The 17,430-nt window shown below is 29.4% G+C and overlaps 2 protein-coding genes across 2 annotated transcripts in view; one reads left to right on the top strand and one right to left on the bottom strand.

The window, feature by feature from the left end:
* Positions 1-17,430, top strand: part of brn (beta-1,3-galactosyltransferase brn) — a 435,255-nt gene that overhangs the window by 214,411 nt on the left and 203,414 nt on the right. The window lies entirely within an intron of this gene.
* Positions 1-17,430, bottom strand: part of Fife (regulating synaptic membrane exocytosis protein fife) — a 188,157-nt gene that overhangs the window by 78,867 nt on the left and 91,860 nt on the right. Inside the window, exon 2 of the mRNA XM_088259890.1 lies at positions 7,953-8,202. Within this exon, the coding sequence (XP_088116016.1) occupies positions 7,953-7,991 (39 nt within the window). The 5' untranslated portion in view covers positions 7,992-8,202. The remainder of the gene's footprint in view (positions 1-7,952; positions 8,203-17,430) is intronic.

The raw sequence follows: 17,430 nt of genomic DNA, 5'->3' as shown, positions 1-17,430 counted from the left end.
TGATAAAATTTCCACACCGCCAAAAGTTTCAAATTTCGTGCAGGTGACATTAAAAAAAATAACAACCTTAAAAAGGATGAAACAGTCAGTTTCATTTATTCAGGTATATGATTCTCGATGGGATATGAGTGACATAAATAAAGGAGTTTAGAGTAAAGGACATAACTCCTTTCAAAAGAATAATAGACCAAAAATATATATACTTCATTCATGACTGATAGACTCGGGGTTGTATGCTCGCACTATTTCGGGTAACCTGGAATTTTGCTAATCTATACAGGTCCTTTAAGGTGATTCAGAATTCCTGAATCATTAAAACAGTTACATAGAGTAAATAGAATGTTGTTCCTAAACAGGGAGACAAGGGTGGTTCAGAGGAGTGTGTTAATGGGAATAGCAGGCATTTTGATTAAAATTAAACCGAAATCGAATTCCAGATCCAACCCTTCGCACACTTTACCAAATGGAGTGTCTTAATATTTAATTTGACCGAATCAAGGCTTAAAACGCTAAACCCTTTCATCACCGATATTCACAATAAGCGTCAGTGTAAAACGGGTTCCGGAATCAGGTTACGAAGGGTTAATATACCAACGGTAGGTGTCTGATTACACTGGAAAGACAGCCCACTGTTATTAAGAAGGATCACTGAATAATAACAAACTGAAAAGGCTGACGGCGCCTGAAAAGTATGAAGTTTCAGTTAATTAGTCATCTGATGGAAGGCTGTTGACTGAACGGACGATACAGATAAAGTAATTTATATTTGGTTTTAGAAATCGTTTAATTTGGCTGTCTTATGTAAAAGTTTTTAAAGTTATTTGTAAAAATATACTTATAACGTTAATGTGACAGGTATTGCAGGTAATAACTTGATACGTAACATCTATCGTTTATATCGTGTCGGTTTGTTAGTGTCACAGACTCTTGAGTCAACGATTCTGGATTCGAACCCACTTTATCATAACATGATACCTATTTTTAATAATGAGCCGTTTAGGCTCACAGAAATAGTATAAAATTTTGTAATTAACAAAAACAATTTTTTTTTTAAATAAATAAAAAAACGTAAAAGAAGATCGAAGTTTGAGTATCGTAGGGCTAACGACCTGACATTTGGCTGGCGTAGTATAAAGTGGTCACTTTATACGCTTGTGTAACGTTTTGTCCGTTATCGAACATCCATATTGCATTAATTTTTTAAACTTGCAATGGTCTATCTCACATGTTTGTACCAATTCGGTTTGGAATTAGAAGTATGGCTCATTATGACGCCATAACTTGTGAAAGTTGTAAGTACTAAACCAGTTGATTACTAAAAAAATTATAATTTATTGAAAATAAATTGTAAATGATAGACTAACATACTAAAAAAAACTCAACACAGGGTTTTTTCTAGTAATGTACAATACACAGTTATATTTACGTATTAATTTTTACATTAAACACAGATCTTTTGAGTCTACTAAGTTGTAGTTTATTAACAAAAACACATAAAAAACTAATCTTGTGACAATGTTTCGCCTAGTTATGGCATTTTCAAACGAATGTGAAGTTCACACAGTTAAATTAATATTTCAAGTGTGAAAGAATCTCAGTTTCTTGAGTAATTACGTCATTTTCTTATTTTACAATTTTTTATATCAACAATATTAATTTATTTCAACTTTTCTTCTCTCCATTTAAAAATGTTTTTCTGACAATAATACTCATTTATATAATGTAGTACATTTATTATTGGTTTTCTTAATGTTTCATAATTGCCATTTTATAAGAAGCACTTAAAAGTTATATTCTGAGCTTTTATTCTGGGAAATATTTTATCTCTTTACTGTTATTAGATATTAAGAACTAAATGGATGAAAAACTTTTAAATTTAAGTACTAAAACAAAAGCTCCAGTAAAAGGAATAAAAATATTTTATTTAGAGAGGACTTTAAATGTTACCATTGGTAAATTTGCTATTTTTCCTTATTATTACTTTAAAAAGGGGGTTTTTCCTCTGCAAATAACTTTATTTTAAAATAAAACAATAAATTACTTGTATAAAATCGCTTTTGTAAATTAAATTAGTTTCAAGAACATCTGTACCATAACTCTCAAAACTAGTAAAGAGTATGTAATAATATACAAAATGATATTTATTGTATATCGTTAAAATTTCTTAATAATTAGTCGTAAATTTCAGAATATCAATAAATACTTGATTCAAAAGTGTAAAAAATATTATTTTCTTATTTAACTTGTATTGACATCTTAATAAAGATAAAGAAGAATTTTTGGAAGCTTGGTATTTCCAGGGCTTACTACGACTTATCATATCGCTCACTCCTTTCAAGAACGTCATAAATAAAAATCTTCAATTTTCAGTTGTGCATGTTTTTGAATGCCCAGAAGATGTACTATATCCCAGCGAAAGAGGCATATTTTTAACTTAATATTTACCAGCTACAGGGCAGAAAGTGTTGTTTTTGCATTTTGAAGAAAAAGTGTTGTTTAATTATTTTTTTTAAATATACATTTTTTTCAAATGGAGGAAAAACCTTCGGGTTTTACCTTAAAAGATCTGTAGCACAGTAAAAAGTTCAGTAAGTGGCTTGATATTTATTTTTAATACATTATATTATATTTTTAAACTTTAAAAACGTTCTCCTGAAAAATCTAGTTTTTTTATTTATGACGTTCTTGAAAGGAGTGAGCGATATGGGCTAGTTAAGCTTATCATATGATCACTTTATCACCCATGATTGACAACCGCTCTACTTTTATTTTGTAACTCCTACATACTCGTATATTAATAATCTGTCATGTGAGTTACACTGTCCATGTGAGTTCACAAGAGCCATCTATGGTTGGATGAGGAAAGCTTTTATTAAGTAGAGACCCTTTTATTTGGATGAATCCAATATCCCAACCGGATGATTTTACGTATTGAGAAACGCCTTAAAAAATCATTCAGCATTTAATTTAACCAGTTATTTTAGCGTTAAATATTGTTAAAAAAATTATAAATACCTCGTATGTGGTAGCAACCCAGATTTGTGAACAAGTATTTGTGTACACTTAAAATGTTTTGAAATAAAAGGTTAAGTTACCTTATCTATTTTAACCTTAACTTATTTTTAAACTTTATAAAATAAAACAACTTTGATTAAACCACTTTTTATTGGTACACTTATTCCAACCGGTTTCGACAAGAACCTTTTCATCCTCAGGGTTTATGTACTAATTCTAAAACATTGAAATACTCATACTTAGGTTATAGTTAATTAATTCGTAGAGGAAAGGGTAATTAACTTTAACCTAACTATGAGTATTTCAATGTTCAAAATTAGTACATAAACTCTGAGGATGACAAGGTCCTTGTCGAAACCGGTTGGAAAAGGTGTACCAATAAAAAGTGGTTAAAAAAAGTTGTTTTATTTCATAAAGTTTGTAAAATGTGCCACAAAGTATCTGCGAAAAACATTCAAGAAATAACCTTATTTAAGTTGAACGTACTGAAAAACGCCTAAAAAAATATTTTTTTTTAGGCGTTATTTCATATAAATTTTTTTTTGACATCTCATCAAAGATGAACAAGAATATGGAAGTCTGGGCATTTGCGGGGCTGATGACCGTCATAGGCTGGTTTAAGTGATCACTTTACACACGTGTAATATTTACCAATACTACCCATTTTTGACAACCACACTACTCAAATTCTTGGAAGTTCTATATAAATGAACCAATTTTGAAACATTATTCTCGAATCACTAGAACTTCACTAAAGACATCGATTGGTGAGATTTAAAGAAGCTTTTTATGTCGAAAAATTTTAAAGTAACTATGTGGAAACAATCCAGATTTTTCAAACACTCAAAACGTTGTGAAATATTTGGCTTTATCATAAAATGTTTGTATTTTTATCATAATGGGTGGTATTCATAAACTCTCGTTTTTTGAGAAAATATTTGAAAAAATCCTCAAATGTGAGATGGATAACATCAAAACGTTATTTGGCCCATAAAAGTAATAATTTGGAATCCCTCTACGGGGAGAGGGTAGTTTAGTACTGAATTCAATAGCTAGAGAAAATTGATTACTTCTATAAATATTATATCGGCACTTACATTTATTAATCGTTCGGGGGAAATCGACGTTGGGTTGGATAATAAATATTGCAATATCGCCTCCGAAAATTATAATTTAGCCCGTTCACATACTCGTGGGCGGTACCTAGGCGATGTAGGTACCTAATTTAGAAATATTAATTATTCGGCTCAGGGTTGAATGGATTAACGGACCTACGCACCAACGATTTACGACACTATTTATATTTTAGAAAATCAGTTTTTTATTTAATTTTTATATTGCCTTTTATGGTACATAAAAAAAAAACATCGCGGAAATTCAATATCAGAATTAAAGAACATCTAAGGTTCCTAAATAATAATATTTTTTTCTGAATTCGGTAATCACCTTACATTTGAAAACCATAATTTTAATCCGTCAAAAGGTATAGAAATTTTACAAGTAAATTAAACTAGTCTTTGATAAGATAATCTCGAAAAGTTAGAAATAAGTAAAGCAATAAATTAAGACTTGCCCATAATAAGTAACTAAATAAAACAAGTCCGCTTTTAAAAATATTCCCATTGGGATTAATTTGTCTTCTATCTCTCTTTAGAAATTTTACTTTAGTATATATGGCGTACCGTAACAATTTCATTTTAATCTATATTTGACATGATGATAGAATTATATCCCGAAACCGGTAGACGTAAAGTAAAGTTTTAAAGTCTTATTATACAAAGTTAACAATGAATTATAAGGACAGTGTTATATTACAATACCACAATGTTAAAACGATGCTTTTAAAATATCAAAAATAATACAAAGGTACCCTATTTTTTTATAATTTATCGAAAATTGGATTATTCAGTTAAATATGCAGGGCCGTACATTCCATATAGGCAGAAAAGCAGTGCCTATCCTAACTTACCCTCGTGACATAAAAAAACGCAATCAGTACCTACCTTACCTTACTAAGTAGTACCAACTTACCTTACTACCTTCCTCTACTGCATGGCCTTATTAATTCTCTGTGCACGCCACTGCTAGTATGACATAAAAATATAAATCACACGTTTTGAGACAAAACCCTGGAATGTTCAGACTTCCATCATTTTCATACAAAAACCTTAGATGCTTCGTCTCAAGTGAAGACACCTATGAATAATATATATGTATTGTTATATACCCCTTGTATACCAAAAACCACCTTACTAACATAACACTGATATATAAACGTAAGTGTATATCTAAGCCTTAGTTATAATGAAACAACTAATTAATTATATATCACACGCAAGTACAAACATGTGTATAGTGTACGAATATGTATATACATACACTTGTGATAGAGATCTTGAGTGTTTGATTACATTAATGTTTCCGTTGAAGCATGTTTAATGATACCTGTATGACCTTTTCAAATATGAAACGTGTTACCTCTGTGAAAAATAATCAGGATCCTGGAATTACCACTAAGCCGAAAGGTTCATATATCAGGGTGTTTAAACATTTTGAGTTAAATTAATTAGACGAACGTGCGCCGCATACTGTATAGAGCTTTATATCGGGAACAAAGCTCTCTCAAGCTCACCGGCCTCTGGGAATGTTGACCAAGTTTAAGGTGACTATTCGTTAGGGATACAAATATTTTCGGAATCGCCAGTAGTAAACAATTTGATATATTTTCTAAATATTTAAAATTTTAAAATATTTTTTATATCCGATGTCGGGTAGTATTCATCTTGTATTCAAGTATTTTTTTTATTTTTTATTTTATATTAATAACAACATTGTAAGTGTGTCTAAATACTTGTTTGCAAATCTGGATTATCTCCACTTATTGGATTTATTAAAAAAAATACACCCCAACATAGATGAAGATTAACATATCGCTCACTCCATTCAATAAAGTCATATATAAAAAATCGTCAACTCTCAGTTGTGCATGTTTTTGGAATGTCCAGAAAATGTACTTTATCCCAGCAAAAGCGGCATATTTTTAAGTTAATATTTACCCGCTATAGGGCAGAAAGTGTTTTCATTTTGAAGAAAATGAATTGTTTAATTATTTTTTAAAATAAACTAAATATTTTTCAAATGGAGAAAAAACCTTCTGGTTTTACCTAAAAATGTCTGTTGCACAGTAAAAAGTTCAATAAGTGGCTTAATATTTATTTTTAATATATTTTATTATATTCTTGAACATTTGAAATCATCTCCTGAAAAATCATGTTTTTTGATATGTGACGTTCTTAAAAGGAGTGAGCGATATATAAGACTGGGCATTTACAGGGCTTACCACTATCATAGGCTTGGTTTAGTAATCACTTTACATAGGTACGTGTCACAATTCATCAATTTTACCCATGATTGATAACCACAATACTATTTTTTTTTTGAACTTCTAGATATATTAATCAAACTCGTAATACAGTATATGTGAGTTCACAATAACTTATGTTAAAATGAGGAAAGCTTTCCTCATTCCAACAAGGATGTATTCACTCTGTTTCCAGCATTCAGTCTCCGTTCTACATCTTTATCAAAATAAGCAATGTTGATACTGAAATTAAATTAATTAACCATAAACATTTCCTTCAAATTAAACTAATGATTAAAATTATAGTTAAGTTAGTTTAGTTAGTTTTTGTGAATTATAATTTTAATAAAATTATTGAAAGCGATAAACCATTCACCGAGTACAATATTCAGACTGCGCAATTATTCGAATAATCCTATTGCCTGAATAATTAATTGTTTGAGTTTAATTATTCATTCAACTATTTTCATATTCTAAATCCACAATTTAAGGAATAAATTATTCATCAGTCAATTATAAGAAATATATGTATATATTTACGTTTATTTGACTGATGACTGAAGCTAAAAATAATATTTGAAATGAGATTTCATCTTAAGAAAATATTCCTTCGCTGTTTAAAAAAAGTAATTTCCGTTATCAAAGTTTTTTCGGTGGTAATTTTTTTGATGAGTTTAAGATAAAACCAAATTGAAAATATTAAGAAAAAAGGCGTGTTATTATTTTTGTTGCTTTTTTATTTTAGTAACCGTAATAGTTTGTAGATGAGTAAAAATGTATTACCGCGTAAAAAAAAATAATTCGTTAGTTACAAATCGTTGTATCGGTTACAAATCGTATTTATGTAATGTTTTAATAATTTAATGATATACGTTTATATGAATCTAACCATTGACGACCACGCGTTGCTGTATCTCAAGCTGGTTAAATGGAAAAGAAAGAATATTAAACCGCACGCATTTTCAATATGTTTAATTTCACGATGTATGTGAAGAAATGAAAATATCAAACTAACTAAATAACTAGCTAACTAACCATCACGCCGCTTCCCCGCAGGGGTAGGCAGAGAGAATAGAACGCCACACCACTATGTCTTTGCAAACATTCTTCGCCTCTTCCACGTTCATGCATCTGCTCATACATACCCGCCGATTGTTACGACTCCTAACCTGACCACTTTCAAGTATTTGGCATACCTGATCGTGCCATGTTTTTCTCGGTCTTCCTCTGCTCTTTTTTCCACTTACATTCGCCTCATAAATTTGTTTTACCGTTGAAAACCATTTGAAACAATTTGAATCACTAGAACTTCACTAGAGACATTTAGAACAAGGTTTCTAAATTGTTTCATATATATAGAACTTCCAAGAATTTGAGTAGTGTGGTTGTCAATAGTGGGTAGAATTGGTGAATGTTACGCGTGTATCACTTAAAGTGATCACTTAAACAAGCCTATGACGATCGTCAGCCCTGCAAATGCCCAGACTTCCATATTTTTCTTCTTACATTAATAAACTCAAAAAGTGGTTATATACAAGTGTTTTATTTTTAATATACAAGTATAAAATACACTTACCTTCTTGACGAAGGACATCACATTAGTTGGCAGCATCATGAGTGCAGTTTTCTTGGTCAGGAGTCACAAGCTGACTTGACTATCCTCGTGGAAGATCAGGTCCAATCCTCATTCTGCACTTTGTAACACTAGTATTAATTCACCAACACTTTCACTTTTTTTCATGGCAGGTTTAAAAAAACTTGTTGTCACTGATGGCCATTAGATATGCTTTATTATTTTATCTCTCGATCTTTCAGTCACTTTCATACTTAAATAAAACAAATTATTAAAAAAAAATAGGCTTTAAAATTAATTGACGATGCTGTTTTTATTGCCGATAGTAGAGAATATAAGGTCAAAGGTGTATAATGTGTGCAAGGAAAGTGATATGATGATGAATGTCGTCAAATCAAAACCATGGTTTATGAAAGAGATGAATATAGATGTATAGAGGTGATTGAAAGATGGGAACAGAGTACACAGTGCACTGAAGTCAGTTTTTCTTCTTCTTTTAACCCTTAATCAAACCCAATGGTGCATAGGGCACTACATCGTATTTACGCAGTTTTATCTTGATCGTTACTTATAGAAAGACAAGGTAATAAATCGCATGTGATAAACATTTTGTGTAGTTTTAAGTGTGTGAATATTGCTATGGTAGTGAGGGGTAGTATTGTTTCCATGCTGTGGTAGTGATTGTCCTGACGAAGAGACGGGTACGTTCAAAAACCGGCATACATAAAAATCTCGGTGAGTGGTTATTTATTAGTATTACTAACATTTTTATAAAAAAATATAAACGTAAAAATGACTAACCACCAAGTAAAAGCATACATATAATTTATGACCTGATGTGACTTTCTCATTTTGTAATTTTAAATAAGAAAATCGTTTTCAAAATCATATCTTGCCTACAAAAACGGAAATGAAACGTTCATCTAACATTTCGTATGTAACTAATAAGTTCTAACATCTGTCTCTACATCAAAATTCTCGATAAAAATCGTTCTTTAAATTACACGCAAACGATTTGGTCACTAAAACCCCATAAATTATAACTTGTGTCCCTCTAGTATCGATCGAAATATCTATGAATAATGGGGTGTTTCTTTTTTTTTAATGTACATGTCCATTTATCTACTTGTTAAAATGGACAGCGGCTAATATCATACAAATTCAAGCGATAAATTAAATTAATGAGACCTTAACACGAATATCAAATGATTGATTCGAATTTGACATCGTTAACATATTATTCTACCCTTGGAAGTTATTTAAAGTAAAGAAAATATAACAAATTATACCCCCCGAAATCAAAATAATTTTTCCTTTTTTTATCTAAGATGTTTGAATATGATATTCCTAACGGAATCGAAATAAATGTTTTTTTTACATATATTCATAAATTGTTAAAACCACTGAGAGATATTTTTCAAAAAACATATATTTTTTCTCAAATACTTCGTCAGGTCAGGAGTAGGAATAATCGACAGGTGTGTATGCGATGCATGAATGTGGAAGGGGCGAATAATGTTTGCAAAGACAGAGTGGTGAGGCGTTCTATTCTCTTTCCCAACCTTTGCGGGGAAGCGGCGTGATAATTAGTTCATTTAATATTTATTTTTATATGAAGAGGGTTGAAACATTTTTTTAATGATTTATTTAAGTAAAACAGATTTTTTGACATCAACCACTTCTATTTAATGTAATATCTATCCATTTTCAATTTTAATTTTACTAGGTTAATATTACGGATTCTTAAAATCTATCGTAACACGTTTTTCTATGCATTCAGCATCATATACATAAGCAAGTAACATATACGGTGTTCGATAATGATACGGAATACATAAAAACACGTATCATAATAGGTTTTGAGAAAGAGTGGTATTTCACCAAGTAAAATTTAAATAAAACATAAAATAACAAGTTTTTTTTCGAATTAGGGACGTTTTTGTACTAAAAATTAAATTCCTACGTCAATTCTCGATATTGGAATGAATAATATTTTTTCATGAATTTTTTATTAAGTTTGACAATTATTTGTATTTGGCGTTTTTAAATTACCGTTTGAAATGTTCATTTAAAAATGCCCTAAAAACCTTTAAATCGCAAATACACAAATTACTCGCAAACCCCTTATAAATTAATTAAGCCAGATCTAATGAAGGCTGAAATTTAAATTATAATTTTTAAGGGGCTTTTTGCACCAACATCGAAGCTTTTAAAACGCAAAAATTAATTTTAAATATACTTATTTAATTACGGAAAAAAATTCGGGAGCAATATAATTTAATTTTACAGCCGAATTTTTGTGTTAACAAAAAAATCTGAAATGTTTTGGGTAAATGTAGATAAATCAAGTTGTCGTTTGTGAAAATTTAATATGTTAAACCGGGACATAAATTTTCTTATCTACGCGATAAAAATAACTGGAATCTCGTTTAAAAAAGCTTAATGACATTAAAAGTGACGACATTGTAATGAAAATTTAACGAAGTTGTTGCTACACCATGCGGTTTGTTTTACAAACATTCAAATGATTACTGTCGTCAGCGTTTACACCAAAAATGGTCATAATAAACTGCGGTTGAGGGATTTTTTTTAATATTACAGTACTTAGTATTAATTACGATTACAACACCATTACGGACAAAACTTCGTTACCTTTACGATTACGATTTTTATATTTACTGAAAATAATTTCAAAATACTCAAAGCCTATATAAACAAAGTCTACCAGTAAAATATTCATATTTATAGGGGTATTATCGGGTACATTACTTTACTTTGTGGTATGGTAATAAAATATTCTCCTTATCATCCATTGTTTACTTTATGTAATACCACTTTTATGAACACTTAATCGTGACTACCGGTTTCGGAAAATCATTATTTCATTACGTCGTTAAAATAAAATTATTACGACTTCACATTTGTATAAAAAAAAATGTAAGAAAGAAAGAAGACAAATGTCGTCTGAAGACAAAAAGCAGAGATGTAAGATGTTTTCAAAATCAATTTAAAAAAATCTATATAAACGAAACTATTTCTTAAAATGTACCCGTTTTGCATCCTTTAACATCCCAAAAACACTCTTTTAAAATATAGTCTAAGCTTCACAAACGGTATTTGACGATGATGTTGAATAAATTGCGACTTGTATGTTAAGGAAAAGTAGTATTTGACATGTTAAATCAAAATAAGATAGATAATACCACAAAGTGACAAGCGAATCGATTAAGAAAAAAAAAACAGTGGAAAGGGTAAATTCAACTCATAAGAATATTTTTATTTTATTTATTTATTCATTTTACACGTATATTCAACGGCACGTTAATGTAGGTACCTATTTATTATTTTTATACGTTAGAAACCATTTTGCTAAACCAATTTAGTGTTCTTTAGAAGTGCTTATGTTGCTTTTCTGTAAAACCTTACATTTAAAAACCACACAATGGTAATTTTCAAGAATTTACCGGTCACAATCAAAATAAAAATTTACAAAAATCATTACTAAATACCTTACCTCAAGGATATATTTTGACTTTCAATTTAACTTCCAAGGTTTATATATCACACTTGAATACAATTATTTAACTTTACTAAACTAATCTAATTACGTATTTTCTTACATATGCAACACAATGATTTTAAGAAAAAGTGTTTTGAATATGTCAAGCCAGTGAAGAAATTATTTATAACTAACCAAATAATCATTCCACTTGCCCACAGGGCAGGCAGAGAGAATAAAACGTAACAAAACTTTCTATTTGCAAACATTTGTCATCTCTTGTACATTCATGTATCTCCTCATATATACGCGCTGACTATTCCGACTCCTGACCTGACTGCTGGAAATTATTTATTTTCGTTTCATTTTCATTATACGCATAAATGTAGGGGTACCAGATTCAAGAGGTTTTTGATACGTATGAGGGCACCGCTAAGGGCAATTGAGCCCTCAGATGCAGTAAACGTTGTATGAAAAACAAAAGTTAGAGAAAAAGATGAAATTTTTGATGAATTTTTTGATGAAATTTTTCATGAAATAAAATATAAAATTTTCGATGAAATCCAAGATTTTTTCAATTTAATTTACGGCCGTGAAAATTTATAAATCTCGGACTGTGCGACGCTTTGTCAATTTTCATTGATACAATGTGTATCTCCTATTCCAATTCCGCGAAGCATGTATCCTTTCAATTTGTTCCGCTGCAGAAACTCATTTTGTATGCCATCTGTGTATTCGCTTTCGTATTATACGGTTCCGTCGTCTGATTTCATTGGCCATTCCACGCTTGGACCGCCACGATCTGGGAACTTGTGCTATACGCCAACAGTTACATTTTATTAGAGGAATTTGACTGTGAAAATCACAGTTTCAATTTACACGTTTAGAAATCACATGTTGAATGTGAAAAAACCCTAATTATTTTCACATTTTATGAGTGGAATTTGACTTCACAAATTAAAGTTTCCATTTACATGGTTAAAAATCAAAATTGAGCATAAAATCACTTCGGCTGTCCAAACTTAAAACACAGTAGGGGACCTTTTTTTAAGAACGTTTTTTGCATTTTTAGATTAAATAGTATCTACTTAGTCCAAAAATGCAAAAAAACCTTTTTACAAAAAATGTCCCTCGCTGTGTTTTAAGTTTGGACAGCCGACGTATTGTATGTGAAAAAAAACTAATTACTTTTACATTTTTTACATTAATTTCGACAATTAAAACCACGGTTTCCATTAAAACGTTTAGAAATCTAAATAGGCCGTAAAATCATATGTTAAATGTGCAAAAACCCAATTATTTTCATATTTTATAAGTGGTATTTGACTATACAAATTATAATTTTCATTTACATGGTAAAAATTTCGTTGAGAAATTGACCGTAAGATCACATTTTGAATGTGAAAGAACCAAATTATTTTTCCATTTTATTAGTTCAATTTGACTATACCAATCACAGTTTTCATTTACAAGTTTATAAATTACATATTGAATATGAAAAAAAGTTTTTTTTCACAAATAGACTTATCAAATGCACGAAAGGTACAATACCAAATTGCGTGGAATTAATTAAAATTAAATGGACCAAATTCGAAATTGCGTGTACCGATTTTTAAAGTACATGGACCAAATTCGAAATAACAGGGACCAAATTTGTCAAAGGTACAATTTTAAAAGTACATAGATCAAATTCGATAACTCTCGCTTTTTCGGTTACCTGATTGGAATAGTAATCGTTACTTTTTCTCAATTTATGTTTCTTTCCAGTTCATGTTTTTTGTGTCAAATATAAGCTAGAAATATGTTTAAAGCAACAAAATTTGAGCATAATTGGCGTGATTATCTTTTAAACAAGTCATTATTTAATTCCAACTTTGTTTTATATTTTTGACCTTATTGTATTTGATACTTGTATTCAGAAAAAATAAAATGCTAGCTCACTTCCTTAAAATCATATCTGATATACTAAGTTTCCATTTAATCTACTATAACATGTAAACATATACGTACATACATGTATGAATTATTTTCTAAAATATTGAAAATTTCTTATCTTATTTGCACCCCACAATTTTTTTTCTGCCCTCAAAATCCCACTAAAATACAATCCGCATGAGGTATTGAAAATATCCCTGCTTTCTTTAAAAACCCAAAAAGGTTTAAGACCTTTAAAACTTTTTCGAAATCAGTTTGAAACATTTTCTTCGATAAAAAAATAACCTCGTTTTCAGTCAGAAAAATGAAAGCAGACTGACAACCGTGAGAATTCCCTGTTACAAAACAAATCAAAATATTACAGGTTTTCTCGAAAACTTCTTATGTATTATAAAAAAAACTTAGACACGAATATGGAAATGTAATGTTTTTCAAAAGAACATGTCAGAATGGGGGAGGAATCGCGAGTTTTGGGTTCAAAAGAAAATATTTATGAAAGTAAAAAAAGTTTTTCCTAATATTCATGAAAACAACTAAATTTTCTTAGTTAACTTTAAAATAATTTTGGTATAATTTCACAGAAAGATGAAACACAATATCAAATTGAAAAATATCAAAGGAAAAAAAATACATCAAAAAGATTTTGTTTTAGAACTTTGTTTAACTAATTTCTTCATAGATTGACTATTAAAGTAATTTCACTAATTTTGTTGATTAGATTCTATCGAAATTCTCAGAAAGTTTTCTACAAAGAAGAGGAAAAAAATGTAAACAAATAAACGTTCATACAGTTAATGCTATATAAGTTTCAACAATAAATTATTTTACGTCATTCTTTCAGAATCACGAATTATGCAATTTGCAAATCACATAATAGATAATAATCACTCATAAGACTCACATAAACTAAAATTATTATACACAAAGGCCAAATAACGAATAACTTTGAAAATTTAGAGAACTAAAAACCTTAAACTTTTATAAAAATTCTTCTCCTTTGCTTTCCATTTTTCCTTTATTCTCAAACTCCACCTCATGACTCACCCCCCCTCCCCCTAAGTTACCTCCCTGCATACTTACAGAACAGATAATAATTTATGTTTTAGTTTATATTTAGACCTGAAAATGGAAGGATAGCTTCCGAAACTAGTCGATAAAGTAAAATGAACATAACTCAAGTGTTAAAAAACAAGTGTTTTTTTTTTTTTAATTTCGCTAATTATGACATAATATCTTAAACAAAGATGTATTTAGAGAGTAACTTAGTCAGTTTTGTAAGATTATTTTTTTTAAAGAGAAAACTCTTTGTATTTTTGTTTAGTTTCAAAACGCAATGTAAAGAAGAAAATAAACTTCTAGCGAAGAATTTAAAAGTCAAGCGGGGAACATGGTGTGAATATTGAAGAGAAACAAGATGAAAGCCAAACTTGGTGACCCAGATCTTTGATGTTTCTTCGGAATATACTTGCTTATAACTTTAAGTGCACTCGACTGTTACTAAGATATCCTTTTGAGGTGAGTAGAAGTTAAGAAGAATTCTACTTTTTAGGAAAGGGTTTTAACGGCTAACGCAACATTAGAAAAATATTGACTTTTAATTGAACCATATGGATGCAAAAATCATCCAACCACGATTTCCAAAATTAGACTTTTTTAAGAATGCTACTTCATCAATAGTAAATTTTAAATTTGCTGATGACACCCAGCATAATATTTTTGGTGAATTTTTTTCTAATCCAGAGATAAATGAATGAAAAATAATAAGTTTAAAACATCCATGTCAGTTGACAGCTTTCAGCATTTTCTCGTTGAAATTATTTAAATGAAAATATTGTAGAAAAAATCCATGTTGTTTGGATGTGTTTGACTTAAATTAGAAGAATAAAAAATAATATCGCTGAAACCGTCTAAAATCCAAACCATATAAGAAATAGCAAGTGTGACCTTATTGACTAAATAATCAAAAATTTTAATATGGTAAACAATGTTTTTTTTTAATAATATGAAAACAAACCTCATTTCTATCATTCAACGTAGTAGTGAGATTTATGAACAAGGTTTTGGACTCATCCTATTTTTTTTCTATATTTTAAATTCTTTTGCATTACATAACATAGATTCAAATACGAAAAAATATGAATAAAATATAAAAATGAATACAAAAAAAATCCCACAAAGACATGGCCTGTGTGTGGGTATACAAATAGTCATAGTAAAGGGTGTAAGGGTATAGGTTTTATAAGTAGAACTAGAATAAAGTGTTAACTTAAAAAAATGTGTTAATATAAAAATGTTGTGAAAGAACCATCGAGTTATTTATAGATTTAGCGTTTAATATGTAGAACTCCATTTTAATTTATGTATAAAATGTAAAATCAATGACAATTAATTTTAATGACATTTGTTTTAAAATGCCATAACTAGGCGAAACAAGTGTCACAAAATTATTTTTTAAGTGTTTTTTAACAATAAAATACTACTTAGTAGACTCAAAAAATCAGTGTTTGATTTAACATTTAAAATACAAACCATTGAATTAATTAAATATAATGTCTTTATAAGTCGAGTGTTTTTGTCATTTCGTGTTTACAAAAATAATATTTTTTATCTGATGGGATTTTTTAATAAAAAAAAAGTTCATTACTTCCGCCTTTTATTCTTTATAATACCCACGCCATTGAATTTTCAAAAACTCTGTTTTGCGTTCGACATCAAAGACTCGCAAATGGAAAAAACATATCGACCCTAAAATAATATTACAAAACCTTTATTAAGAACGCATTATTATCATATTATAATTAACTCCATTGTCCAAATATTCTTTGTGAAAGAAAAAATGAGATTTAATTTTTATGAAATTAATACAACAGCCCTGTAATTTTTTTGAAAAAAAGGTTTGTTTTAAAATTTTCAAATACATGACAGAAAAAGGACATGAACTGCGTAATAATATTATATTATATTTAAACAATACTTTTTTTTTGACATCTCATCAAAGATGAAGAAGAATATGGAAGTCTGGGCATTTACGGGGCTGACGACCATCATAGGCTGGTTTAAGTGATCACTTTACACACGTGTAACATTCACCAATTCTACCCAATGTTACACGTGTGTAAAGTGATCACTTAAATCAGCCTATGACGGTCGTCAGCCCCGTAAATGCCCAGACTTCCATATTCTTCTTCATCTTTGATGAGATGTCAAAAAATAATATGAAAATAATTCCTGTAATTGGAGATAATCCAGATTTTGTGAACAAGTATTTGGACACACTCAAAATGTTGTAAACAATACTTGTTAATATTTTATTATTATAAAATTGGGAGCAAATTTACTAGAAAAAACATATCTTTTATTTACAATATTTTTAGTATGTCCCAATACTTGTTCATAAATCAGGTTTTTAATAAAAACTCCTCAGTGGAGATTATCCAGATTTATGAAAAAGTATTAGGTACACTTAAAAAGAAACGTTCCGTTACTGATGAACGTCAAAAATTGTGGACGTTTCCTTATAATTTTTATCTGATATTGTATAAAAATAAAAAGTAGGAACTTAAACTGTTTGATTAAATCCATTGAAAAATGTTATTTTATTTTATGACCGAGAAATGGGAAAAATTGAATCCATCAGAGGTTATCCTTTATGATTACAAGACGAAAAATTTAACAGAGTAAGAAAATGACGTAGAATTCTTTTGGGAAATCTACCCAAATTAATAATAAATTGATCCATGCCTCGGCTATTTAATGAGAATACAAAATTAATGATGGAAGGTCAACAACCGATGTTTTTCTCGTACAAACATACAGTTTTTTTACTCAATTAGCTTGTAAAGTTACCAATAAACTCCCATATTTAGGGTAGTTTTATCCAAATACTTCTAATAACGTCATATTATATTTGTTATTAATAAAATCTTTTCATTCATAGCTTAATGAAAGAATAAAATACCTTGAACTTTAGACGGATAAAATAGAAATTAAAAAAAAAGATTATAAGCAGACATTTCATACATGCTTGTGAACCGATAAACATATTGA

Source organism: Brachycentrus maculatus, unplaced genomic scaffold (genome assembly GCF_059751285.1).
Source record: "Brachycentrus maculatus isolate JH-2025_06_01 unplaced genomic scaffold, ASM5975128v1 h1tg000121l, whole genome shotgun sequence".
NCBI classification, from domain to species: domain Eukaryota; kingdom Metazoa; phylum Arthropoda; class Insecta; order Trichoptera; family Brachycentridae; genus Brachycentrus; species Brachycentrus maculatus.
This window is presented reverse-complemented; position numbering and strand designations above follow the sequence as displayed.